A 13953-nucleotide genomic window follows, 5' to 3' on the forward strand; every position below is an offset into this window, starting at 1 on the left:
TTTAGCGCCGCAGTACAGCGTCGCCCCCCCCCCCCCTCCCTCTTTCCCATACCCCCACGGCCCTTTGCGCAACGGAAGTTGCGTTTGCTCTCCGCTGTAATTTCGTCTCACGTGGCTGCACTGTAAGCGGTATGCATATACATGGAGTTCTGTGGGAGGGTGAACAGGAGTCGGAAAAGGCCGCGTTGTAGCCAGTTCTGCACTATAAACGATTACAAGTGGTCTATACTGTAAATGCTTTTTACGTACGTGTGCCTGAGTGATTTCACCTCTCGACTCTATCATTTAGCTAGTTTTAATTGTTTCGATGATACGAATTTCGGCTAATACGAATTTTTTTCGTGACCCCGTGAGATTCGTATCATCAAGATTTCACTGCAGTTAACGAACTTGGGTTTGTTTTATTATTTTAAAGAAGTCACGTTTTATGAAAGACCAATTCTGTTTGCAAAAAAAGATTCACTTAATGTTTTCCAAACCTTTTGTTGGAAGTCTTGTGATGGTGAAAGGACACCAGAGTGGTATACTTGCATTGAACAAGTTTATACAGACAAGTTCTGAAGCTGGTGAAATGACAGTCACTGTCAGGGTAGACAGATCTGAAAAGCAATGTGTCATTGTGCATTGTATCAAGTTTTGCTGCTGCTTGTGTACTGCATCTAAATACTAAATATGCATCCGATAGGAGGTGTGTGTGTGTGTGTGCAGGGCAAGTAAATGCATGGTTCGGGATTAGTGGTGGATGATGATGATCAAGAGATGATCAAATTAGTCAAGAAAAAACAGGCCAACCTAGAGGCAGTAAGGGTAAAAGCAGACCAATTCAGGCTGGTGCTCGCAAGCAAATATGCAGCTTTATAAAAGGAAGATAAAGACAACATAGAGGAAATGAATGAAACCGTAACTAGGTTGGTCTCAGAAGCAGCAATTGAAGTGGGAGGTAAGGCACCAAGGCAACCAGTAGGTAAGCTCTCCCAAGAAACAAAGGACCTAATAAAGAAACGACAAAACATGAAAATGTCCAACTCAAGAGATCAGATAGAATTCGCTGAACTGTCAAAACTGATCAACAAGAAGAAAGTAAGGGATATTCGATATTATAAGGTGGGAAAGATTGAGTAAGCCGTAAAATATGGACGCAGCATTAAATCAGTAAAAAGAAAGCTTGCCATAGGCCAAGGCAAGATGTATGCACTGAAAGATAAACATGGTAATATCATTAGCAATTTGGATGACATAGTAAAAGCAGCGGAAGAATTCTATACTGACCAGTACAGTGCCCAAAACAGCCAAGCTACTTTCATTCGAAATAGTGATGAACCGGATACAGAGGCTCCTTCTATAACTAGCGATGAAGTTAGAAGGGCCTTGAAAGACATGACCAGTGGAAAGCTGCTGGAGAAGATGGAATAACAGTAGAGTTAATCAAGGATGGAGGAGATATCATGCTTGAAAAGTTTGCGGCCCTTTATACGCAATGCCTCACAACTTCAAGTGAACCAGAGAGCTGGAAGAACGCCAACATTATACTAATCCATAAGAAGGGAGACGTTAAAGAATTGAAGAATTATAGACCCATTAGCTTGCTTTCGGTATTGTATAAAATATTCACCAAGATAACTTCCAATAGATTCAGGGCAACACTTCAGCCAACCAAGAGAACAGGCTGGCTTCAGGAAGGGCTATTCTACGATGGATCATATCCATGTCATCAACCAGGTAATCGAGAAATCTGCGGAGTACAATCAACATCTCTATATGGTTTTCATAGATTATGAAAAGGCATTTGATTCAGTAGAGATACCAGTAGTCATGGAGGCATTTCATAATCAAGGAGTACAGGAGGCATACGTGAATATCTTAGCAAACATCTACAAGGATTCCACAGCTACCTTGGTTCTCCACAAAAAAAGTAGAAAGTTACCTATCAAGAAGGGGGTCAGGCAAGGAGACACAATCTCTCCAATGCTATTCACTGCATGCTTAGAAGAAGTATTCAAGCTCTTAGACAGGGAAGGCTTAGGAGTGAGGATCAACGGCGAATATCTCAGCAACCTTCCGTTTGCAGATGACATTGTCCTATTCAGCAACAATGGAGACGAATTGCAGCAAATGATTGAGGACCTTAATCGAGAAAGTGTAAGAATAGGGTTGAAGATTAATATGCAGAAAACAAAGATAATGTTCAGTAGCCTGGCAAGAGAATAAGAATTCAGGATCGCCAGTCAGCCTCTAGAGTCTGTAAACGAGTACATTTATCTAGGTCAATTACTCACCGGGGACCCTGATCTCGAGAAAAAAATTTACAGAAGAATAAAATTGGGTTGGAGTGCATACGGCAGGCATTGCCAAATCCTGACTGGGAGCTTACCACTGTCGTTGAAAATAAAAGTGTACAATCATTGCATTCTACCGGTGCTAACATATGGGGCAGAAACTTGGTTAACAAAGAAGCTCAAGAACAAGTTCAGGACCGCACAAAGAGCGATGGAACGAAAAATCTTAGGACTAACATTAAGAGACGGGAAGAGAGCGGTGTGGATCAGAGAACAGACGGGGATAGCCGATATTGCCACGGGTCTTCAAAAGGGGCTGACGACGTTTATTGGGAGCGGCTGGGGCTCTGGCGAAAACGGCAGCGAGAGGCAGCTATCGAGCGGGGCGGTTAGCACGCGCACTTCTTTCTTCTTGCGCCTCTGCGCTTGCCCTATGCCCACTACTACAGGTGACATTTCCCCCCTTCCTCGGAAAGAGCATCGGCTCGATGCTCAAGAAGTGGTGTGGGAAAGGAAAAAAAAACGACAAAAAAAAAAAAAAACACACGCTCAATGAAGATGCTCGCGCACAGAACACAGCGAGAGCTACAGCAGCGTAGCTAGAAACAATTCTCTACCTCTCTAGAAACGAAGAGGTAAGTGCATTAGGTGCAAATGGGCGCGTAAAAATCACTAACGCGCAACGTAAGGCTTCATGCGTACGACGTGAACTACGTCAGAACTAGGTGGTTGTCGGCGCCGTGTTTGCGCCGCACTGTCAGGAACGACTTCATAGTTCACGTCACTAATGCGGCGCAGCACTTTGTACGGGCCAAAATACCGGCTGAGCAACTTTTCACAAAGGCCACGGCGGCGAACAGGGGTCCACACCAACACTTGGTCGCCGGGACTGTAGCGCACTTGCCGGTGACGGATGTTATAGCGCCGTGCATCTGCGTGTTGCTGCTCACCGATGTGCAGCCGCGCGAGCTGGCGAGCCTCCTCAGCGCGCTGAGCAAATTCTTCGGCGTCAGTAGTTAGGTTCTCGGCGTCGTGGCACGGAAGCATAGCGTCCAGCATCGTCTGTACTTCGCGGCCGTAGACAAGGCGAAATGGTGTGAAGCGCGTTGTTTCTTGTACGGCGGTATTATACGCGAAGGTCACATAAGGCAGGATACGATCCCATGTTTTGTGCTGGACGTCGATGTACATAGAGATCATGTCTGTGATGGTCTTGTTTAATCGCTCCGTAAGGCCGTTGGACTGCGGATGGTAAGCGGTCGTCTTTCGATGCCTGGTGTTGCTTAGTTGAAAAATTTCGTCCGTGAGCTGTGCCGTGAACGCCGTTCCTCTATCTGTGATAACAGTGGCTGGGGCACCATGGCGCAATACAATGTGACACATGAAGAACTGCGCTACCTCAGAAGCCGTGGCTCGTGGGAGCGCCTCTGTCTCGGCATAGCGGGTTAAATAGTCAGTGGCGACAATCACCCACTTGTTGCCGTCGGTTGACAGAGGAAAAGGCCCAAGAATGTCCAAGCCGACTTGGTCGAATGGCTTATGAGGTGGTTCAATGGGTTGCAATAACCCGGCGGGCTTCAGGGGTGGTGACTTTCGTCGCTGACATTCACGGCAGCCTTTCACATACTGCTTGACGCTTGCTGAAAGTCCGGGCCAGTAATACATCTCGCGCACTCTAGCAAGCGTTCGTGAGGAGCCGAGGTGGCCAGATGTAGGCTCGTCGTGGCAAGCGAAAAGAATATCGTCCCGCAAGTCTTTGGGAACTACTAGGAGGTAGGCTCGATCATTCGGGCGGGCGTTCTTCTTGTACAGCACATTGTCTCGTAGACAGAAGGACGTCAAGACACGACGTAGATGGCGTGGTATGGTTGTATCACGGCCCTCTAAGTGGTCGATGAGAGGTCGAATTTCAGCGTCGTCACGCTGCGATTTGACCAAGTCCGACGTAGTAAGGGCGCCCAGGAAGCCGTCGTCGTCCTCTGACTGTCGACTGAAAGATTCGGCGGGAGCACGCGACAACGTGTCGGCGTCTTCGTGCTTGCGGCCAGACTTATAAACTATGGTGACGTCGAACTCCTGTAGCCGCAAGCTCCACCGTGCCAGCCGTCCTGAAGGATCGCGTATGTTCGCCAACCAACATAGAGCATGGTGGTCTGTCACCACTTTGAAGGGACGGCCGTAGAGATAAGGGCGAAACTTCGTGATCGCCCAGACGACCGCGAGACACTCTTTTTCTGTAGTAGTGTAGTTCGCCTCGGCACGGGACAGCGAGCGGCTAGCATAGGCTATTACTCGTTCAATGCCGTCTTGACGTTGGACGAGTACTGCGCCAAGGCCGATGTTGCTGGCGTCAGTATGCACCTCGGTGTCAGCCTCTTCGTCGAAATGTGCCAGGACGGGTGCTGACTGCATGCGTTGGCGTAGTTCAGCGAAGGCCGCTTGTTGCTCATTCGTCCAGGCAAATGGCGTGTCATCCCTGGTAAGGCGAGTCAGGGGTTCCGCAATCTTCGAGAAGTTGTCGATGAAGCGGCGATAATACGCGCACAAGCCCAGGAAGCGTCGGACGGCCTTCTTGTCGGCAGGAAGAGGAAAAGCTGCTACAGCGGTAAGCTTGTCGGGATCGGGTCGAACTCCTTTGGCGCTGACGACGTGTCCGAGAAACTTGAGCTCTTCATAACCGAAGTGGCACTTCTCTGGTTTAAGCGTGAGGTCAGCCGATCGGAGCGCTTCTAGCACATGCCGCAGGCGATGAAGATGTTGCTCAAATGTTTCAGAAAAGACAACTACGTCGTCAAGATACACAAGGCAAGTCTGCCACTTCAATCCAGCGAGGACAGTATCCATCATGCGCTGGAAAGTTGCTGGGGCTGAACACAAACCGAAAGGGAGCACTCGAAATTCGTAAAGGCCGTCGGGAGTCACAAAGGCAGTTTTCTCGCGGTCTCGTTCATCTACCTCGATCTGCCAGTATCCACTTTTCAAATCGAGTGACGAAAAGTACTGGGCACGCCGCAGTCTATCTAACGAGTCGTCGATACGTGGCAGTGGGTACACGTCCTTTTTAGTTACGTTGTTGAGCTTCCGGTAGTCGACGCAAAAGCGTAGCGTTCCGTCTTTCTTTTTGACAAGAACGACCGGAGACGACCATGAGCTGTTGGAAGGTTCGATCACGCCATCTTCAAGCATCTCTTGTACTTGCGTACGAATCGCCGCGCGTTCCTTTGCCGACACGCGGTAAGGCTGCTGGTGTATCGGGCGTGCGTCGTCGCATGTGATGATCCGGTGCCTTGTAACCGAAGTCTGGCGTACCTTAGACGAGCTTGCGAAGCATGCCCTGAATTCAAGCAAGAGCTCGTGCAGTGCTGCCTGTTTGTCGTTAGATAACTCGGGATTAATGTCGACGGTGCCCAGTGACTTGTCAGCCAGCCTCACTGGTTCAGGGGCAAAACATTCAGCTACGTGTTCCACTTCTTCGGCAAACGCTATCGAAGTACCGCGGAAGAGGTGTCGATGCTCATTACTAAAGTTGGTGACTAGCAACTTAGATCGGCCATCACGAAGCTGTAGCACACTCCTGGCCGCACAAACACCTTGTGTCAGTAGATGCGCTAAGTTACTTTCTGCGACCACTCCACCTTCGCGCATTCCACCGCACATCACTTCGACTAGAACACTGGCTCGTGGAGGAAGCGTAACACTTTCGGCGGAAACACGTAGCGCGTCATCACGTCGATTGTCGTCGTTTGCGTCGATTGCTTGGTCGGCTGAGAAGGTGACTACACCGCCCCGTAAGTCAATAACAGCGCCGTATTCCTGCAGGAAGTCAACTCCGAGAATGACGTCGCGGGAGCATTCGCGTAGGACAAGGCAACTCGCCACGAATGTCGATCCTCGAATCCGAACTCTTGTCGTGCAGGTTCCCAGTGGAGTAACGACGTGACCGCCAGCCGTACGAATCTGCGAGCCATGCCAAGGTGTAATCACTTTCTTCAGAAACGTCGCCATCTTCCCGCTTAATATAGAATAGTCCGCTCCGGTGTCCACTAAAGCGCTAACCGCGTAACCGTCGATCACCACCGGTATGTCGAGCGAAAGCCGGTCATTCCGTTCAGTTGATGGCGTACCGGTACCCTTGTTTACTCGCGTCGATCGGAGGTCTTCAGCGCGTCGACTGCCAGCGGCCTCGCCCCCAAAGGTCGCTGTAGTTAGTTTTCCCGGCGGGGACTTGGCGACCGTCCGCTCGAATACCGCTGGGGCGATGGTGAAAATCGCCTTGGCGACGGCGAGCGTGACTGCCGCCCGGTAGGCGGTGGCATGCGTTGCTGAGCCAGATAATCCTCAATGTCCCGAGGTCGTTGGCCCAGTCGGGGTGGCGGCGAATAGGCAGAAAAGCCCCGCAACCCGAGGCGTCGGTATGGGCACTGGCGGTACAAATGATCTGCCTCACCACAGTGGAAACACAGAGGACGGCGATCCGGAGTGCGCCAAACCTCTGACTTCCGAGGGGGCATGCGTCGATCATCGGCGTAATGCACTGGTCGCTCTTGCGGAAGCACAACCGGAGAAGCGGCATGGGGAAACGGTGGAGGCGTGCGTCGTTCCTCAATGTATGGCACCGGTTGGGCTGGTGGGAGTGCAACCGGATGAGCGGCTTGAACAAACAGCGGCGGGGACGAAGCAGGCTGTCGCAAGACTTCTGCGTAGGTCGCACGGTGGTGTACAGAAGGTGCAGGCGCGGTGTTAGAAAAAGGAACGGTGGACCGGAGCGCTTGGTGCACTTCATCTCTTATTACACTCGCAATGGAGCTCACCGTGGCTTGTGGGGTGCCGTAAACCTTCAGTATCTCTTCGCGCACAACGGTGCGGATGAGGTCTCGAAGGTTGTCATTGTGGCTTCCGATGGCCGTGGACATGTCCGTAGTCGCGTTCACTTGCCGCTCGTAAAAGTTAGAGCGCTGCTGAAGCGTCTTCTCCATACTGACCGCCTCGGATAGAAATTCGGCGACAGTCTGCGGAGGATTGCGCACCAGACCAGCGAAGAGCTGCTCCTTCACCCCTCGCATCAGGTGACGCAACTTCTTGTCCTCGGTCATTCCAGGGTCTGCTCGTCTGAAGAGGCGCGTCATATCTTCAACGAACGCGGTAACGCTTTCGTTGGGAAGCTGGACGCGGACCTGAATTGCTCGTTCGGCTCGTTCGCGGCGATCAGGACTGGCGTAAGTGTCCAGTAGATGACGGCGGAACTCGCGCCACGACGTCAGTTGCTCCTCACGGTTTTGAAGCCATGTACGCGCGCCGTCCTCGAGGCAAAAGTAGACATTCCTACGTTTAGTCGCGTCGTCCCATTCGTTGTATTCGGCGACGCGCTCGAAGTCGGTCATCCAGTCTTCGACGTCTTCGAAGATGTCGCCATGGAACGACTTCGGCGCCAGCGGGTTCTGAAGTGTATACCGGTTCGTCATTGCACGTTCCATACCGGTTGAGGTAGTCTGCAGCACTACGGTGTCTTCAGGGGGCAGTCCCCGGATCCTGCGGCTGGTCCGATGGACGGGAGTATCGACTAACACAGGGCTGGTGCTTCTGCTCCCAGGAGGAGTCTGTGGCATGAGTGATAAATACCCCGCACCTCCACCACTTTGCCACGGGTCTTCAAAAGGGGCTGACGACGTTTATTGGGAGCGGCTGGGGCTCTGGCGAAAACGGCAGCGAGAGGCAGCTATCGAGCGGGGCGGTTAGCACGCGCACTTCTTTCTTCTTGCGCCTCTGCGCTTGCCCTATGCCCACTACTACAGGTGACAATATTATAGTCGACATTAAGCGGAATAAATCGAGCTGGGCAGGCCATGTAATGCGTAGGATGGATAACTGGTGGACCATTAGGGTTACAGAATGGATACCAAGAGAAGGGAAGCGCAGTCAAGGTCGGCAGAAAACCAGATGGGATGATGAAGTTAGGAAATTTGCAGGCGCAAGTTGGAATACGCTAGCGCAAGACAGGGGTAATTGGAGATTGCAGGGAGAGGCCTTCGTCCTGCAGTGGACATAAAATATAGGCTGATGATGATGATCAGGGTGGTTCTCGTTCCTCGTTGGCTGCACTGTATGGATCTATTACTTAGGACCATTGAGCACACCATAATGCAAAGAGAATTCCAAGTGTTCCTGGTTGTCGTTCTGGTCCATACACAGTAAATTACTTGTGGCCCACAACCACCACATTTTCTGGCGTGGCAGCGAGTGCTGCTGGCTCCTATACACGTGCATGGTGGGAAGTGGCCGGACTGGACATGCTGGAACTTAAGGAACACTAAAAGAACCTATTAAGTTCCGCTATAGGTATAGATTATTCATCTAAAGGTCTTTCTCTGCCTGTCACTTTGTTGCATTGAAAATTACTGCCAAATGTTCGGCTGCCGCTCCTCGATTTGAGCAGCCCACACCCACATGGCTCACTTGATGTAATTCTCCACGACCTTATGCCGCTCTCTGTGAATCAGCCATGCTGACGTCACATGAGGTCCACAACAGGCGGTGCCACTCTGATTTTTCTATTTCTATCATTTTCTTGCTTATAAATGCTCTGTTCTCACTACCAGTGATGAAATTGTTATTGCAGAAGCCTAATCTATTAATCTAGCTTTACCTAATATTTTCTGTTTAGATCCTTGCAATACTTGTATGACAATGTGAATGGTTCCTGCAACCAGTGAGAATGGCCGCATTGCTTTTTTTCCAGAAGGACCCACTTGAAGCAGCGGGCATTGTCAAGTCCGCAAGAATTTGTACCACTTGCGTTCTAGCCAGCTTGCAGCTGACGTGCAGCGCAAGGGGCGAGAGGACACGTCATTGTGTGCATGTTTAGCTCTGCTCCCCTCACGTGGAAATAAAAAGCACTTTCGAGGGGAGCACCGGCCGGTCCTTCCAGCAGAGCAGCTGTTTTCATGTTGCACAGAGCTTGCCTCCTTTCATTCCAAACTGCACCTCGATATATTTTGGGCAGTGTAAAGCCACATCGCTGCTAAGCAGCATATTTTGTTATTTATGTTTCAAACTCATTGTGCTTTACTGATCAGGTGTGTCATTAAACATGCTAGCTGAAGATTGAACCAGTGTGTAACCAGTAAACAGTATACACAGTGGCAATTTGCAGTCCTTGCAAGATATGTTTCAATACTCTCACAGTATTTTGTACAGGAGGCACCTGTTTCTTTTTCTTTTTGGTTTTAAATCAGCTTGTGTCTGTCTGTGGCCGAAAGAAGTTAGTCTGAATGGGTACTGTACCCAGCTCGTTTCATTAATTTTTGCCCGAGGGTAAATGGGGCTTAGGTACATACAGGTGCTTTATGATTAAATATTTATATAGTACGTGTTAAATGGTCTTGGCACTGAGTGTTTTGAACATTTGAATTCGTGATGTACAAACAGCAACAATAAACTGCAATTGAAGCTATTGCATTGTGTGCCCTCTCTTTTGAATGTACAGGCAGTTTACTGGCGCTTGTTTCCACACAAAAGTATCAGAACGAACAACTGCATAGTTTATGTCAAATATATCAACGCATGAAAAATAAAAAAAGGAATAAAATTGGCACTTGCAGATTTGCCATGGCGGTTTTTCTTGCTTCTTCAAACAGCAGTGATTCAAACCTTGTGTATTCTGTTTTTCCACTCAACAATTTACCTCAAAGTGGACAGCCCATAGATGCAAGTGGGCACTGTATTTCAGTGCCACTTGCATCTAATACCATCTAAACAGCACTAATTTCAATTTCTTCAAGGGAAATTGTCAAAAAATGCGCTTTTTGCGTACTCGCAGACGATTACGCCTCTTACATCTTAGTTGCAGTACTCAAAGGCGCAAGGAAAGAAAATGTTTGTAAACAGCGGTAGGCACCGTCGATATATTTTAGGCCCTATAGCGACGTCGCGTAGGCTCCGCCCAACGTTTGGCTCCGCCCCCGTTCGCCGCCACTATAGCATAGAGAAAGGAATTCAACAAGAGGGGACACTCCCATAGGGCCCAGCGGCCGAATAGGTGAGGTGTAAACTCGTAAAGGCTCATGGGAAACGTCGTCTGCTCGGCGCTTCCGGTTCAACCACTGACGGTTCTGGCGCACGATTTTCCGTTCGCGGGGCCGGTTGCGCTTGCTCTCTGTGCGCTTTCATCAGAAGGTATCGCCCACGGTGCAAATGTCTAGAGCCTGTGACGGTCGCATCGATGACTGCTCATTATATCTGAGCATAGGAAGTCATTTAAATCGTTTTTTATTGTAGCCGAATTGACCGAACACGTCAATTAGGTTTGCGTGCTGTGGCAGTCGCGGGCTTACTTGAATGACGAGTCGCACTTTTTTGTTCTCAAGTGAATTCTGTTCGGATCAACGATGTGAGTGATCTTGTAACATTTCAATCGTGAATATCAGATTTGTGCTAGAGCCCGTCGTATACGCTAACGTGTTTGCTTTTTGTAGTCCTTGATAAATCGCGTTGAGCAAGCACGCACAGCTAAGAACCTTGGCTTTTCTTTAAAAAAATACCTTCCACAGGTTTAGCCTTTCGAACTCTTATACCACTGATGACGTAGATGCTTGGACAAGTTGGTATGACATACTAGGAATTTTATATCATTTTACAGCGAACCTTTATAGGTTTTCGGACGTTTATCATGCATGTGTTGTTTTCTAAAATAACCTGCTGTCGACGTTACTGGTAATATATCATAGAACATGCTTAATAACCAAACGCTAACCCTGCGCTCGGCATGGTTTAACGATGTTTTAACGTAGTATCTCTTTCTGCAACTTGACCAAAACATTTGTTATAAAAGTCTAGAGAAGTTTATAACACATTTTAATGCGATCAAAGCAGCAGGCTTTGATCACAAGGGCGATCAAATCGCCCTTGTGTTTCGGACACTTTGTGACAGTTATGTAAGATATGGAACGTGAGGTATGCTAGAAGTGTTCGTCGACTGCAGTTGACTTTCCTGCACGCTTGAGTCTGTCTTAATATGCTTTCGATGTACCTTTATAAGTAACATTGCAACTTAATTTGTGATCGTTAGGCTAATGTTTCTCGTCTTGTGCACCTTTCACAAAATATACGAGAAAAATTACAGTCTAAGCCTTTTAAATGCTCCCAGTACACCTTCTCATCTTGCATCTAGCACTAAATTCAGGTCGCTATACTATGCAAGGTGTTGTTCCGAGAAATTCGTGCCAAGAAAAAGCTTGTATTGGAACCGCCTGCCCACCTGTAACGCCTCCACTACTCAACCATGCATGCTTGATCAAATCAGCCTAGTGTAATTGAGATGTAATAAGTAAAGGAAATCAGATCCCTATTACACTACTGTGCAGATGGGAGCCAGCGAAGCTGTGGTGGGTTCTGTCGTTGGCACGAACAGAATTCACTTGACAACAAGAAAGTGCGATTCGTCGTTCAAGATAAACCCGCGACTGGCAGTGACAGCACGTATACCTAATTCACGTGTTCGGTCGATTCGGCTAGAAAAAAATTATTGTAAATGACTGCATATGCTCAGATATAATGGCCAGTCATCGATGCGACCGTCACGGGCTCTAGATATTTGCAGCGTGGGCGATATCTTGTGATGAAAGTACACAGAGAGCAAGCGCGACCGGCCCCGCGAACGGAGAATCGTGTGCCGCAACCGTCAGAGGTTGAACCGGAAGCGCCGAGCAGACGACGTTTCCCATGAGCCTTTACGAGTTTACGCCACGCCTATTCTGCAGCGTGCCAAGCGGTCGGTGTCGATCACTTACATCACTTCCGGTTTCGGTTTTGGGCGCGCGTATTTTGAACGCAAGCTAGCACGCCGGCTGCGCCCCTGCACCCCCCCTTTTCCTTTTTTTTTTTTTTTTTTTTTTTTTGCTCTTCGTGCAGAATCGGTTTATTATTTAGTAAAAATGTTTGCGAACGATCTCGTAAAGTCCCATTGAATCTGTGCCACGTGCAATTTCACAAAGTAGACGCAAGACCTTTTGTGCAATGAGGAAGTATTTATTTTGCTCTATATAAAAGCTCGTTCCGCGCTTTTTGTGCGTTCATCCAACGTTGTGACACCAGCAGGTAAGGCAGTAGTTCCTGTATGAAGCTCCACCGGACGGTACCAGCTGAAAAAAAAGTAAATTACAAGCATGTTACATTTGCAAGCACGTAACAGCATGTTACAAGCATGAGTCATTTTGGTATTTAGACATAGGAATACTGCGAGGCGAAACGTGCGAAAGCGGTGAATGGGCGGCATTACAAACAAAAGCAATTCGCTTTTACATACATGGCGTAGAAAATACCCGACTCATCCCAAACATATATGAAAACATCTGATTTCCAAGCGTTCCCCCATTGCCGGGCATTATTTCCTGCACTTTGGCAGCACAAATACACGAGCGACTTCGCGTTTCCAAAACTTGGCCTCGGGCGACGCGACGGTACGCGACATACACAGAGACGGACGCAACAGGCACTCAAGACAAATGCGTGGGTGCAATGCCTTTTTTCAGTCCTTTAGAAGACGTAATTTTCGAATTACAAGTTTCTGATATGTTCGTCGTTCGCGCGTTCTGCCGGCGCCAGCAGCACACCCCATGTTATCACTCTTGGCAATCGCCCATCGCCTTTTCAACAGGCGTGAGTACCGAAAGAAGGTATATGTTGTTGCGGAGCCACAAAAAACGTCACAGACTTGTCCCTCTAAGATTTATTACACGCCAAACTTTATCACCACGGCCGAGCTGCTTATCGCTAACTGCGTCACAGCGCGCTGTGCGGCCAGCGTGCCTCAAAAGTACCCCAGAAAGTAACGAAATTACTTTTCAGTAATGTCTGGCGTCAGAGAAAGCGGCACAAACTTCTCCTAGCAAGATGCACTAGACTACACACCACGGCTGAGTTCTCGCTGACTGCGACACGGCGCCCTGTGCGGCCAGTGCGGCTCAAAAACCGAAATAAGTTACAATAGTCCCCTAGGAAGCGTCGGAAACATGTCTCAGCACGATTCATTAACTCAAATTAACTGCGCCAGGATGGCCGAGCTGTTTTTCGCAAACTGCGTCTTAAGTCTCGGTCCCGTGCCGTAAGTCTAATTGCGTCGTAGACTGTGAAACAAGATTTCTCACCTTGCCGTAGTCCAATAGTGCAGTGGTGTCTTGTCCCAGTGCAGAAGGAACGCAAGAATACGCCGAGAGCCCAATAAACCAGGTTACATTTAAAAAAGAAAAGAAGAGGGAGACAGACGGGCCGCCGCGCGCGAGCGCTCAAACGCGCGCGCAGCCATCCTCGCTGGCTTCGGGGGAGTGTCTGGCGGATGACGCATGTATCTGGCGCGTCATTGACCTGTGGCTATAGGCAAGGCAAGGAAAATAAGTCGCAAAGCTTAAGTTCATTTATACGCAAAACGTTTTAGTTTTCGCGGCAAAGAATGCTCGCGGCAGCTAACGTTCGGTGTCAAAAGTATAGCGTGACGTATGGTGACGTGTTTCCTGTTGCCAGTTTTTGCCGAGTGTCCCCTCTTGTTGAATTTCTTTCTCTACATAGAGTTTCATATTACTTATTTAGAAACTCTATGTTTCTCTATGACTATAGTGCCTAGAATGTATATTCCCACCGCTTGCACGCGCGGATGGCGCTTTTTTTTTTTTTTTTTTTAATGGGG

The 13953-nt window shown here is 48.8% G+C and overlaps 1 protein-coding gene across 6 annotated transcripts in view; it reads left to right on the forward strand.

Moving 5' to 3' along the window:
* Positions 1 to 9726, forward strand: part of LOC119453945 (nuclear distribution protein nudE-like 1) — a 169128-nt gene extending 159402 nt beyond the window's left edge. For 3 of the 6 annotated variants that reach the window (XM_037715977.2, XM_049666924.1, XM_037715978.2), the window contains one exon: positions 9013 to 9726. In XM_037715977.2, coding sequence (XP_037571905.1) covers positions 9013 to 9076 — 64 coding nt within the window. In that variant the 3' untranslated portion in view covers positions 9077 to 9726. The remainder of the gene's footprint in view (positions 1 to 9012) is intronic. The other 3 variants (XM_049666923.1, XM_049666927.1, XM_049666926.1) reach the window with 3 other exon arrangements.
* Positions 9727 to 13953: the final 4227 nt, after the last annotated feature.

The sequence above is a fragment of the Dermacentor silvarum genome, chromosome 5, assembly GCF_013339745.2.
Source record: "Dermacentor silvarum isolate Dsil-2018 chromosome 5, BIME_Dsil_1.4, whole genome shotgun sequence".
In the NCBI taxonomy this organism is placed as follows: domain Eukaryota; kingdom Metazoa; phylum Arthropoda; class Arachnida; order Ixodida; family Ixodidae; genus Dermacentor; species Dermacentor silvarum.